Source organism: Mus pahari, chromosome 7 (genome assembly GCF_900095145.1).
Source record: "Mus pahari chromosome 7, PAHARI_EIJ_v1.1, whole genome shotgun sequence".
Classification (NCBI taxonomy): domain Eukaryota; kingdom Metazoa; phylum Chordata; class Mammalia; order Rodentia; family Muridae; genus Mus; species Mus pahari.
In genome coordinates this window covers 67,623,627-67,638,244 of record NC_034596.1, presented here as the reverse complement: position 1 = coordinate 67,638,244, position 14,618 = coordinate 67,623,627, and the positions used below count along the sequence as shown (strand labels likewise).

Here is a 14,618-nt window from a genome sequence, read left to right as displayed (position 1 = left end):
TTACCTGAGCCCAGTTCTCTCTTCATCCTCTGTCATTACCTGAGCCCAGTTCTCTCTTTATCCTTCTGTCATTACCTGAGCCCAGTTCTCTCTTCATCCTCTGTCGTTACCTGAACCCAGTTCTCTCTTCATCCTTCTGTTATTACCTGAGCCCAGTTCTCTCTTCTTGGTGCGCACACGTAAGTGTCTGATTGGGTCACAGCTTGTGAAATGAACTCTGACAAGTCTAGCCTATCTGCCGTAATTGACCAGCAGAATCTGCGAGTTCACGAAAGAATGTATTTGGCACAACTTTGCTTCCTGGACCAGTCAGGTAGAGCCATGAAAATGTGGCTTCCAGTATCCACCCAGGTGATTTACTGACAACTGGGGAGAGAACCTTCAGTCTGAGCATGCTCCTAAAAGACAAGTAACTTTATGATAGCATCATTTGTACATATATTTTAATGCTTTTTAATTAAAAATGCATCTAAACTTGTGCTGTTCTAAAACAGAAACAGCAGAATACAGTGCTCATCTCCCATCATAAATATGTACAGATTGATCCTCTGTCAGACGTGTAGCTGGTAAAACTTCTCTCTTAGTTCATGGACTTCCTCTTCATCTGGTTGCTTGTTTCTTTAGCTGTACAGACATTTTTTAATTTTATGAAGTTCTACTGGTCAACTGTTGGCCTTAATTCTTGGGCAATTGAAGTTTGTTTGTTTGTTTGTTTGCCCAGTAAGTCCTTTCCTACATCAATATCATATAAGGTATATCTACTTTCTTCTAGCAGTTTCAGTGTTTCAGGTTGCACATTTGGGTCTTTGATCCATTCAGAGTTAGTTTCTGTGCAAGGTGATAGATAGATGCAGGTCTACTTTCATCCTTCTGCACATGAACGCTGTTCCCAGCACCATCTGTTGAACATGCTTTCCTTACTCCAGCTTAGTTAGTTTGTGTGTGTGTGTGTGTGTATGTATATATATATATATATATATATATATATATATATATATATATATATATATACATGTGTTCGTGTTTGAGTCTTCAGTTTTCTTCCATTGGTCTACATGTCTGTTTTCTGCACCAGTGCCATGTGGTTTGATTACAATGGCTTTGGAATCATCCTCAGATCTAGATTTATAACCCCTCCAGTATTGCTTTTTGCTCGATTGTTTGGGCTATACTGCTTTTTTATAGTTTCAAATCAATTTTAGCACAGCTTTTTTTTTCTATTTCTTCAAAGAACAAGATGGGGATTTTAATTGGGATTATACTGAATTTATACATGGCTTTTGGTAGAATGGCTATTTTTTAAAAAAAAATACTTTTTTAATTAATTAATTTATTTATTATTGTTTTCTTTATTTACATTTCAAATGCTATCCCAAAAGTTCCCTACACCCCACCCCCGCCCCTGCTCCCCTACCCACCCACTCCCACTACTTGGCCCTGGCCTTCCCCTGTGCTGGGTCATATAAAGTCTACAAGACCAAGGAGCCTCTCTTCCCAATGATGGCTGACTAGGCCATCTTCTGTTACATATGCAGCTAGAGACTCAAGCTCAGGGGGTACTAGTTAGTTCATATTGTTGTTGCACCTACAGGGTTAAAAAATACTTTTTATTCTTCTGTTGCAATTGTTGTCTGGGAGGCTTACTGACTTTGTCCACTAACATAGGCTTAGTCCTGGAAACTTCTAGTCTCTGTACAATCTAAGCCTAGAATGTTTTTAGCCCCTGAGACTGACTGCTGAATAAGCTCACCCTTTCTAGTTCTTTCTTAGCTCTAGCTGGTTGATTCAACTCAGGTGTTCTGACTCAAACTCCTCTTCCAGCTGACTGATTCAATCTGGCTTTTCTGTCGGCTTCTGTATTGCTCTGCTTAGCCTCAAACTAACTCTATGGATCTTTTCTAATCTTTTGGCTCCTTCTCATTCTCTTGCTTGTTCTGTCTTAACCCATGTCTAACTTGTTCTCTCTCTTCAATCTGTCTCTGTAAACCTCTCCCAGTAAAACCTCTCCACAAACCCAACTGTATTCCTGTATTGTACTCTCTTCTTCCCGTACTACCCGTCTCTCCCTTAAGTTGCTTCCCTTTCCTCTCTTCTCATGAGAGTTGGACACATCCTATTCTGTCAAGTCTTTCTCTGATTCATCACTTTTTTTCTGCCACTCAATTAGACACCACTTTCAAACATGGGCGTTTCCTTCTACAAACTAACTTTACCTTAATTGTTTGAGATTAAAGATATGTACTAAGGGCATATCTGTTTTCCAGCTAGAGAAATTAAAGGTGTGTGCTAAAGGCTGAGCCACACCATAACTAGAACGAGGTTTGAATATCCCATAACACATTTTCACAGTGTTAATTCTACCAATTAATGAGCATAGAGTACATTTCTGTTTTCCATTGTCTTTCTCTATCTCTTTCATTAGAGGTTTAGAGTTTTCATTGTAGAGGTCCTTCACTTCTTTAATTAGGTTTATTTCTAGATATTCTATTTTCCTTGAGGCTGTTGTGAATGGGAATGTATACACAATCCCTTCTATTTCTGTTTGTTGTTGCATATTAATGCTGTTGGTGTGTGCAAGTTGATTCTCTGTCTTGCCATATTGCTAAATCTGCTCATCATTCTTGGGATCTCTAATGTATGGTATCATATCCTGTGGAAATATAATCTGTTAATAAAAAAGCCTTTATCCAATTAGCTGAGGCAGGATTAAGAAGTGGAACATCTGGCAGAGAGAGAGAGAAAGACAGACAGACAGTCAGACAGACAGAGAGACAGAGACAGGCAGAGAGACAGACAGAGAGAGGATTCTTGGAAACAGTGAGGTGCAGGAGATTCGTCTCAGGAATGCTGATGGAGACAGACACATGATAGCTGAGCAGAGGTAACCAGCCACACAGCAGAGCTTAGATTAGAATAAACGAGTTATTAAGTTATGAGCTAGTTAGGGAACATGTAAAACTTCTGCCTAAGCAACTGTAAATATATTTAAGTCTCAGATTCACTATTCAAAATACACAATTACAGATAGCATCCAGTGTTTGGCATGTATTCCAAGATTAGAACACTGGACTGAGGCTTTAGCCAAAAGTTCAAGACATGAGCGCTAACCAGAAAGTCACGTTCAGTCCCTTTGACAACCACCACACCTGCTGGCTGAGCACTTGAGTGGAGGCCTGTGAGGAGCTAATAGTGTGGGGAACTGGGGAAGGATGCAAGTTCCTAGCTAGAGAGGAGGCTAAATTCCTTTTAGAGGGAGCAGAGGGAGCCAGGCAGTCTATGGGAAGGCTGCAGCCCAATTCAGGTTCAGGCAGCACGCTGTGACCTGGAATGGGAGGAAGTCAGAGGGCAAACAGATGCTCCAACCCAAACCAGCAAAGGCAGCTGGCCCAAGGGGGCAGAACACAGCCACAGGCAGGGGCTGAGCTGAGCAACAGCAGAAAGAGAAGCTAAACAGGAGCTGAGAAGCCCCAGTTTGTGAGTTTGGAAAACAATAAAAGGGAAGTGCACTGGGTAGAGATAGTAACAGAAGAAATATGCAGCTTGCAAACAAGAAAGTGAAGGACTTAAGGAAAGAATTAAAACTTAAAAAAAAAATACCTTGTGCTAAAAAATGGAGAGACACAATGTATCTGGACTCCATATGATATTGTTTTGCTTATCAGCATACAAATGATTTTTTCAATAACAATTACAATTTTGTATACCCTCTAGGAGAAATCAAAATGAGGCAGACTAAGAAAAAGAAGAAACTGAGAAATTAGATACTAGGCCATAGAACAGAGATTAGAGTATCAGGAACCTACAGCAGTAACAGAAAAGGTAGTTCTAAATAGGAAAAATCCACTAGGTTATCAGGAGTTAGAATGGGTGTTGAAGTAGACAGTATCCTGGACAGAGCACACCAGAGACAGGTCTCATGTGAAAGGTTTTATTGGCAGAGGTGGCCTCTGAGGCAGTGAGAGGGGAGAAGAGAAGAAGGGGGGGCTATGGGTCAGGGTATGTGTCCAGGCCATGAAGCATGACTCATGAACAAAGGGATATGCTGCAGGTGCCATGGCAACAGATGCAGGAGTTACGCTGTCGCCTAGAAATGCCATGTCTCATCGCTGGGTTCAGACGTTGGCTATAAAGAGCTTCTGGCTGTACATGGATGCACCTTATGCTAACAACGGCAGTCAATAGAGATGCAACATACAGAGTTAAAAATGCAGATTCTACTTAATGATGATACCTTAGAGCAGGGTCATACAATAGATTATACGTTTCATTTTCTAGAGTTTGGAGAATTGATATATGTGCACCATGCTATTGATACCTGTTCAGAATCCCAATGGGCTTTTGCCTTGAATTCTGAGAAGGAGTGGATCTGAGATTGCAAATTTATTAGAGGTGATGGCTATCCTGGAAATCCCTCTGCAGATTGAAGCTGATGATGCTCAGGTAGATATATCTATTAGAACAAAGCCATTTCTTAGGCATTATAGCATAGAACATTTTACAGACATGCCTTGCAATCCTATAAACAAACAATTGTGGAAAGATCTAACAGGACATCAAAGAAAATGCTCAGCCACATTGTCTAGATCTGGCCTTGCTCCTCTGTTCAGAGGAGGCTTGCAGGACCCTGAGAGTGTCCTGCCTCTCCATGGGACCCCAAAACTAACCAGCTTAGTGTTGCGTCCTCTCTTAACCACAGCAAGGAAGATGCAACCACCAGTTCTTCTTACAGCAGTTTATTCAGGAACTTTGAACAATCTTCATCATCTCCCTCTTCATCTCCCTCTTCATCTCCCTCTTCATCTCCCCCGAGCCCCGGGCTACAAGCCCTTTTATATTCTCATATCCACTCTAATCGCAGCAGGCCATGTCACCTCACCAGGCACGCGGCCTCAGCCAACCAGAAGAGTGGGAACATATCACCACCAAATATGGACCTGTTTACCACAAGCTCCATAGCCAACAGGTGCCATCTTTAAGGTGCGGCTTCGGGTAGCCCAGGAGAGGGGCCATAACCTCCTACAGCTTAGAACCCTATCTGACCACCCATCTTAATTGGATCGCCCACCACCCCAACTGGGTCTGACCAGGACACAGCCTGCAGAATTCAGTCCACCCATGACACAGCCTGAAGAGTGGAGTCTACCTGTGACACAGCCAACAGAGTAGGATACCCTGATCTCCACTGTTTGACCCATGACTTCCCCCACTTCCTGAGAAGTTATGCTCCCATCAAGATCATCCATCTAACACCAGGGAAAACCAGATGCCTAAAGGGCAGTGTAAGAACACAACCAAGAAGACCCAGGGCAATAGAGTACCACCAGAGTCCGGCTATCCTGTTATAACAAACCCTGGATATCCTAATGAAACTGAGGAACAAGGAAAGGATCTTAAATCCAATCTTATAAAGATGATAGAGCCCTTTAAAAAGGATATGAGTAAATCCCTTAAGGAAATACAGGAAAATACATACATGTAGAGGCACTAAAAGAGAAAACAAATAAATATAAAGAAATAAAGGAAAATGCAACCAAACAGGGGAAGGATATGAATAAAACTGTCCAAGACTTGAAAAGGGAAATAGAAGCAATAAAGCAACAGAAACTGAGTCAGTCCTGCAGATGAAAAACCTAGGGAAGAGAACAGGAACTACAGACCTAAGTCCCACCAACAGAATACAGGAGCTAGACAAGAGAATCTCTGGTTTAGAAGATAAAAAAGAAGAAATCGATGTATAGGCGTCTCATTAGGTTAGGGAAATTTTCTTCTATTATTATGTTGAAGATGTTTTCTGGGCCTTTGAACTAGGAATAATCTTCTTCTATTTCTATTATTCTTGGGTTTGGTCTTTTCCTAGTGTCCCAAATTTTTTGGATGTTTTGTGTCATAAAGGTTTTAGATTTTACATTTTATTTGACTGATATATTGATTTCTTCTCTCGTATCTTCTGTAAGTCAAAGGACACCATCACTAGGACAAAATGGCAGCCTACATATTAGGAAAAGATCTTCACTAACCCTACATCCAACAGAGGGCTAATACCCAAAATTTATTAAGAATATGTGAAGTTAGACACTGACAATCCATATGTGTCAATTAAAAAGTGGGGTACAGAGCTAAACAGAATTCTCAACAGAGGAATCTCAAATGGCCAAGAAGCATTTTAAAAAAATATTCACTGTCCTTAGTCCTCAGGGAAATGCATATTAAAACTACTCTGAGATTCTAACTTACACTCATCAAAATGGCTAAAATTAAAAACTCAAAAGGACAGCACATGCTGGTGAGGTTGTGGAGCAAGGGAAACATCCCTCCACTGCCGGTAGAAGTGCACACTGGTACAACCACTCTGGAGATCAATTTGGCAGTTTCTCAGAAGACTGGAAACAGTTCTACCTCAACACCCAAAAGATGCCCACTATACCACAGGGACACTTGCTCAGCTATGTTCATAGCAGCTTTATTCATAATAGTCAGAAACTGGAAACAACCTAGATGTCACTCAGCTTAAAACTAGATACAGAAAATGTGGCATATCTACACAATGGAAAACTATTCATTAAAAAAGGACATCATGAATTTCTCAGGCAAATGGATGGAACTAGAAAATATATCCTGAGTGAAGTAACACAGTCCCCAAAAGACAAGCATGGTATGTACCCATTTATTAGTGGCTATTAGCCATAAAGTACAGGACAACCATGCTGTAATCAACAGACACAAAGAAGTCAAATAACAAGGAGATCACAAGGGAGGAGTGTTGAATCTTTCTCAAAAGGGGGAACAAAATAGATATCAGAGTTCAGTGGAAAGAGCGAACTGGGTAAAAGCAGGGATGGAGGCCATATGTAGGGAGAGCAGGGGAGAGAGAAGGGATATTGGTGGGGGAGGGGTAATCTCTAGGACATGCCAGAGAGCTAAGATGAGGAGAGACCAAGTGTGTCTTAAGGGGGTGATCCTAGCTGAGATTCCTAGCTGTGGGGGAATATGCATCCTGAAGTGGCCACTTCCTATAGTCACTAGTGGAAGGATAAGGACAACAACGTACCCACAAAGTCTTTGACCCTGACTGTGTCCTGCCTACAAGATGTGCAAGGACAAAGATAAAGCAAAGTCTGAGGGAATGGCCAACCAATGGCTGGCCCAAATTGAAACCCATCCTATGGACAAAACACAATCCCTGACACTATTAATGTTACTGTTATTCCTGCAGACAGAAACCTAGCAAAACTATCCTCTGAGAGGCATCACCCAACAGCCCATGGAAAGAGACGCAGAGACTCACACCCAAACAGTAGATGGAGCTTAGGGAGTCTTACAGAAGAGTTAGGAGAAAGATTGAGGGACTGGAAGAAGACAGGGAATCCACAGGAAGATCAACAAAGTCAAATAACCTGGACCCCTTGGGTCTCCCAAAGACTGAATTACCAACCAAAGAGCAAGCATGGGCAGGACCTAGGCTCTCTGCACGTATGTAGCAGATGAGCAGCTTGGTCTTCATGTGGGTCCCCCAAACAGCTGGCGCAGGGGCTGTCCCTGAGCCTGTTGCCTGCCTGCCTGAATGTCTTGCTACAACATACTATTATGTATTTTTCAACTTTTGTTTGAAGTATTGTACCTAGGTGATTCTTAAAATTACAATATTAAGTTCCAGTCCTTTTAAAAACTTCTATTACAAACTGTTTAGGTTAATTTAATAATGCAAGTTAATAGTTGGTTAATCAAACTCATGGTCATGTTAGATGCTAGTCTAGTTTATTATAGAAGTATGCTTCCAAAGTTAAACATATAAAAATATAGATAGATAGATAGATAGATAGATAGATAGATAGATAGATAGATAGATAGATAGATAGGTAGGTAGATAGGTAGGTAGGTAGGTAGATAGGTAGATAGATAGATAGATAGATAGATAGATAGATAGATAGATAGATAGATAGATAGATAGATAGATAGATAGATAGATAGATAGTCTTCCAAAACCCCAGAGATCCACAGAATATAGCATTTAAATATGTTTCATTAATTTAAACCTTTTTTTGACAATAAGATGCTCCTGTCAGCACCTCCCATTTTACTTCAAAGAAGATGATGAGCATCAAGGAATCTCCTTATAAAGTTCACTTCAAATGGTCATAGTGGATAATCTTTTTAGGGCATGTCCGCATTCTGTTTGCAAGTGTTTTATTGAGTATTTTTGAGTCGATGTGCAGCAGGGATATTGGGCAGTAGTTTTCTCTTTGCTGTGTACTTGCCTGCTCTGGGTAGTTTTGTGGAGCTTAGGAGTGCCTCCTCCAGGATAGAATACTAAAACTAGCATCGTCTGCAAACACATGGAAAGTATTTCTACACTCTGTCTTAGTATTTCGATTGCTATAAAAAGACACCAGGACTACAACAACTCTTATAAAGGAAACCATTTAATTGGGGGTGACTTAGAATTCAAAGGTTTAGTCCATTGTCAACATGATGGAGAGCACGGCAGCATGAAGGCAGGCATGGCACTGGTGAAGCTGCTTGAGAGTTCTACATCTGAATCTGTAGGCATCAGGAAGAGAGACACTGATCCTGGCTTACTCATTTGAAACCCCAAAGCCCACTCCCAGTGACACACTTCCTTCACCAAGGCCACACCTCTTGACCCCTGTCCAAATGACCAAGCATTCAAACATATGAACTTATGGGGACCATTCCCATCCAAACCATCACACCTGATACACCTATGTATGCCTGCTTACCACCATTCCCACTGCCTCTTAGCCTAAAGAGCTATCACCTTCAGTGTGGTTCTTCCTCTTTTTTCTCCCTCCCCTCCCCTCCCTCCCTCCCTCCCTCCCTCCCTCCCTTCATTACAGACATCAGAGTCCACTTTACAGAGCATAGATGTTCCTGTGATCTAAAGATATCTCGCCAGTTCCCTTCAGAGTCAAGCATGAGATCCCCCTGCCTGACCCTTAAGACCCTATGTGACCTAGTTACCATCTCCCACTCCAGTCGGATCCTCTTTCTACTGTGACAACACAGGCCCCGGATCTTATCCTTCCTGAGTTCTTTTAAATCTGTATGTGTCTGGCTCCTTTCAGCACATAAGTCTTTCACAGGTCAGCCCCAAAGAGACCATCTTGAACCGCTTGTCACTTGTAGCACTCTTGCTCGCAGACTCTCTATGTCTTTATCCCAGTTTTCATTCTTCGGGATGCGTAACACTATCTGAAATGCAGTTTAATTCTTCTATGTCACCTCTGGCTACTCACTAGATTTCATCCCTGTAAGAAGAGTAAAGATCTGATATATTTTGTGTCCCTTGTACTGGGACAATTTTTGCACAGTGCAAGCGCTCAGTGATATCTTCACAGATACATGAATAAACAAATGGCACATTAATTTTAAAGAATAAAAGAAACTGCATTATAATAAATAAAAAAAATAGGTTGTACAGTGATGGGGCCAAGGAATTTATGGTGAGGAAACAAACGTGTTCTAACGCCTGTGTGTTCTGCTTCCTGTATTAATAAGGTCGTTTTTTGTGACTCACAAGCAGAAGCTGGATACTACATCTACTGAGAAGAAGAGTGCGTTCGTGAATAAAATACAGCAGGTAGGATGACAAAAACGATCTAGCTAGTAATTAGATTTAATTTTTTAGTTAATATATTAAGTATACAATAAATGCTGTGCATTTCTAAAATAGGGTTTTCATAAGCTACCATGACTATTCACAGAAATCAGTTTAAACAGTTTTCAGTGGTCCTAATGCTGAATCCTGTAACATAGTTCCTCATGTTGTTGAGACACCCCCCAACAATAAAATTATTTTATTGATACTTCATAACCATAATTTTGCTACTATTGTGTATCAATAAAGTAAATTTTTTTGGAGATAGAGATTTGCCAAAGGGGGATCTCAGCGCACATGTTGAGAACTGCTGGTTTAGCTTCTACCAGAGTCCTAAGTATATTAAACTGCAAAGATCACTTACATGAAATGAATTGGATCTGGCTTGATTACTTTCCATGTGGTTTAGTAGCTTATATCAGGAATAACTATGTTTAATGGATATGTAAATTACTTAGGGAAATATAACCTTTTTGCTATTGTGTGGTATCTGTAAAGAAGCATGCAATTATTCTACATTAACTAACATTAATGTCATTTAACACTTAGTACTTGAGTTGCATTCATCATCAGGAGGATGCTCTAGACATCTTCTGTTACTTGTTTTTATCTATTTATCTTTGTTTTTAAAGCTTTTCCAAAGTATTGCTTTCATTTTTATTTTAAAATTCTTATGTCAAGTCTTCATCAATCTAGAAATTTTTTCCAAACTCGCATTAAAAGAAATAGTCTAAGTACGTAATCACAAATGTAAACCAAGATTTAGCCACAGAGTACTCAATGATGCATACATTAGGATAGCAGAACTTAGTGAGTGGGAAATCTGAATTAGAGCTGATCGATGGGCTTTGGTTACGTGAACAGTAGTATCGCTCACAATATGTTATTGAATGACAAGTTCTGTACTGTAGAATGAGGTATGTAATAGGGCCCATTCACCTATGCATACACATGAATGACTAAGATGTTTCTTACTACTAGCACTGGAGGGGAAGTGTCCCTTCTTCCCTGCCCACACATACACAAGTTGAGTCTCACAGTCCACCCTTAGCATCAGTACCCTCTGCTTAGAGTTGCTGCTTCTGTTTTGCTCCAAATTAGCAGGGATATACAATTCATCCTTTCAATGAGTTTGAGAAGCAAATTTAGCAATACCAATTGCTCCACGAGCTATAGCAAATTTTAGACTTTTTCCTGGGTATGAGGAAGACCTTCTTCTTCAACATCTCCCAAAGTCTTCCACCACATCCACTAGGCTCTGGGTACTAACATCTCATTATCTGCTCCTATTCATTCAACATATTACCATGTAATATTTATCTGTTTATGCCCAAGTTATTTGACTTAACACATTGCCCAAGTTCATGCTTTTCTTTCTTTCTTTTTTTTTTTTAACCAACAACAGGGTTTCCTTCTGCTTAGAGGTCAAAAAAGTGTTATATTATGTTTGCATGGCACACTGTCATTATCATCCCATTGAGAGACACTTAGGCTGCCTACCTTAGCTATTGTGAACAGTCTGTGGCAAACATTTCTTTGGCCTGGTAGTATATTGCTAACCAGTTTATTATAAAATGCCACATAAACATAGAACAGTAAATAAATGTGCATAAGTGTACTATATATATAGTCTGATGAATATAACTTTTAAATTTTTAATGATATAAGTTCATCTTTTCCATTTTGGTTAATTTCTTTTGTGTAGTCTATGTGACAAATCTATTCTCTGTCATTATCTCTTAGACCTTTCTGGCTTAGGTCTACAAACCATCTGGAATTTGCATATGCATCTGTGTTGTGAAATCAAAGTCAAGGTTTATAATTTTCCCAATTAGCCAAAAACCATTCCTTTTATCTACTGTATTACTTTGTACTATTGCCATAAACCAAGAAGGAATCACATCATAAACATATGCATAGATTATAGACTTTCTGTTCTCATTTGGACTACTTTTCCTCCTCACACTAGAACAATATTGTTTTAGTTGAGTTTGAAATGAGCCTTCATAGATAAAAGAAGACAGTTTTAGCTAGTCCTAGCACTTTGAATTTCTACTGTGATCTGTTAGGAAGTCTGTTTGGATTTTGACTGGGCTCTCCTAAGTCTAGAAATGGCCCGTGGAGGGATTTTCCTTCCCTACAGTAAAAGCTTCTAGTCCATGAAGATGGGTTATATTTCCTTTGTATTGTTAGGGTCTATGAATGGCTGAAGAATGATAACCCAGACTCTTAATAGTATGCAAGAGCAAAGAGTGTTTTCCTGCATTCAGGGACCCAATTCTATCAAGATGGAAGGATCCCAACTGAATTCTCAGATTCAGTTTTAAAGCCCCAAATGAGGAGCGTTAGGGAAGGGTAGGTGATTTACATCTGGATTGGTGGGTTCTAAGGGTCTGGGTGAAGCTCTGTCTCAGACTAACTACTCTTGCTTCATGCCAAAAGGGGTAGATCTTAACCTCTTGGCTGCAAGCTTAGCTAACTGTCCTTTTATAAGCTGGGGGGTGGGAGGGTGTCCCTTTTACATAATCCTGCAGTTGTTCTAGTAACTGACTTGCCCAGTTTGGGAAGTAGAAACTCAGGCCTGGTGTCCTGAACTGTTAGTTTGCAGCTTGTCTGTCACAGAGTCAGCCTGTCACATCTTTAGTTTGTTTGTTTGGTTGTTTTTTTGTTTGTTTCGAGACAGGGTTTCTCTGTGTAGCCCTGGCTGTCCTGGAACTAACTCTGTAGACCAGGCTGGCCTCAAACTTAGAAATCTGCCTGCCTCTGCCTCCCGAGTGCTGGGACTAAAGGCGTTCGCCATCACGACCGGCTTCGGATCATTTCTTTTTTTTTTTTTTTTGTTTTGTTTTTCGAGACTGTTTGGCTACACTGATATATCCAATCCTGTCTTCTGATTTATCCTCATTAGGATTTCTCCCTTTGGCTTTGTTTATTCCTATGTTTGATATTTCTTTTTATTTGGCATGTCCACTGTGTGAGTTTCTGTGTCTCCTCAGCTCTGCGGTAGCTCATTCCCATGGTTCTGTCTCCTCTATCAGACTCTAGCTGAGTATGTTATTTTCCTGCTCAGTCTGTCTTCCTCGAATTCCTACACTCCCTGGTCTCCTCTTCCCAATGCAGCACTCTAGAAGAACAGCATTTTTGTGCTTTTACTTTGGGCTGTTGTATTTCTCAATTGATAAGCGTTCAGAGCCTTTTCTAATCTGCTCTCCCATCCTATCATGTCTGTAGTCTGCCCTTTCTCTCTCTTGTCTTGGTGGGAAACTGTATGCTGGCTACTGTGCATCTAAAATATTTTGGTACCCAAAATATTTTCCTCAGAAGAGGATCATCATTGACTTTCTTCCAGACATGTGAGGTGTTACTAGTTGAAGTTACCTTAACCTACTTTAAGTTTCTCTGGAGAAACGCTTTGGCATCTCAGCCTACAGTGAGGAGGGAGTCAGTAGGCCCGACACTGCATTTTCTCTCTGCATTGGCCTTGTCCTCTGGGCATCCAAGAAAACTTAATCTTGGTCTCCATGTGGCCCTTTCCATATTGGTGAATTCCCTAAGAGCACGAATAGTTTTATGTGTCAGCCCTCTCCCTGTCTAGTTGCTTCCTCCTAGGACAAAGCTGATTCCTAGGACAAAGCTGACTCACTACATTGTTAGTTATTCAAAAATTCTAAGAAGGCTATTTCCATCCTATTACTTTCATGGTACTCAGCCAGAGGGTTATTTTGAACTATCCAACACTCCTACCAAACTTAACTTTCTTATTTCACTTAAAGCAAAATCTCACCTCATGAAGACATTAATGGGCACAGGTGGTTCTGTTTGTGTGTCCTCAGTCAGAACTACAGCCATCCTCCTGGATCTGTGGAGGGATTGGGCACAAAACAATTCTGTCAAATTCAAAATCCCTTCTATAAAATATGACGGTAATTCTTGTATATACTTATGCCTGCCTACCCATATTATGTGTCTCTACAGTATTTACAAACCTTCCATATCACTTTATCCATGTGGATTCCACTGGTCTATAGAAAATTTAAATTTTTTTAGAACTTTCTGGAATTTCTTATTTTTCAAATATTTCTATCTGTATTAGGTTGAAGGAACAGATTTACCACACTCAGACTTCTTGGGGGGAACTGGAGGATGCAGGGGGCCCGGTTCGCCTTACCATGGGACAAATTTGGCCAGAGAAGCTTTGACGGAGTGCTTCTGTGAAAGGTTGTTCTCTGTGCCCTAGCACACTGTATACATGGGAAAAGGACACAATGTGCTGGACACTTGTCATAAATCCCAAAGGAAGCTCCAAAGCAGACAGTTGCATGTTTGTAGAACGGAGTTGCTCTATCTTCGTACAAGATCCTCTGTGTTTCAAGCAGTATATGCAGTACTCTAGACTAGTTCACCACAAATTCACTCTCTCCAAGACGCATGAGCCAATTCCATTAATTCTCTCTCCCACTCTCTTTTTTTTCCTAGTTGGGTGAAAAAGTACAAAAAGTTAATACAGAGAACAAAGATCTCCGGGAGAGACTGAGCATGCTCCTCAAACAGTATAAAGCTACCTTGAAGGAAGAGGAAGCTGTGACTCTGAAGAAAAACATGATGTCAGAAGAGTGAGTATGGCTTTGTCCATGCAAGTCAGCTTGCCACAGTTGGGGTGCCTGACTTGCTGTCCAAGCGGTGACTGTCCATCAAAGCTCAGATTAGTTGTCAACAAAGTTGACAAAATATTCTTCATCCAATAATCAACAACCACACTTCTAATCTGCCTTTGTGGTGCTAAGAAATGCTTTTCTTATCTAGAACAGCTCAAACCCATAAAAAAATTGAATGCATTATTTACACTTATAAATCAAACTCGGGAAACAGTAGTTTGGTTACCTACAGTGACATCAGAAAGCATGCAAGGATACTTCTTCTTCTTCTTCTTCTTCTTCTTCTTCTTCTTCTTCTTCTTCTTCTTCTTCTTCTTCTTCTTCTTCTTCTTCTTCTTCTCCTTCTT

The 14,618-nt window shown here is 40.5% G+C and overlaps 1 protein-coding gene across 1 annotated transcript in view; it reads left to right on the top strand.

Moving 5' to 3' along the window:
• Ccdc175 (coiled-coil domain containing 175) overlaps positions 1 to 14,618 on the top strand; it is a 78,477-nt gene that overhangs the window by 24,478 nt on the left and 39,381 nt on the right. Inside the window, exons 8-9 of the mRNA XM_021201746.2 lie at positions 9,517 to 9,598; positions 14,093 to 14,229. Coding sequence (XP_021057405.1) covers positions 9,517 to 9,598; positions 14,093 to 14,229 — 219 coding nt within the window. The remainder of the gene's footprint in view (positions 1 to 9,516; positions 9,599 to 14,092; positions 14,230 to 14,618) is intronic.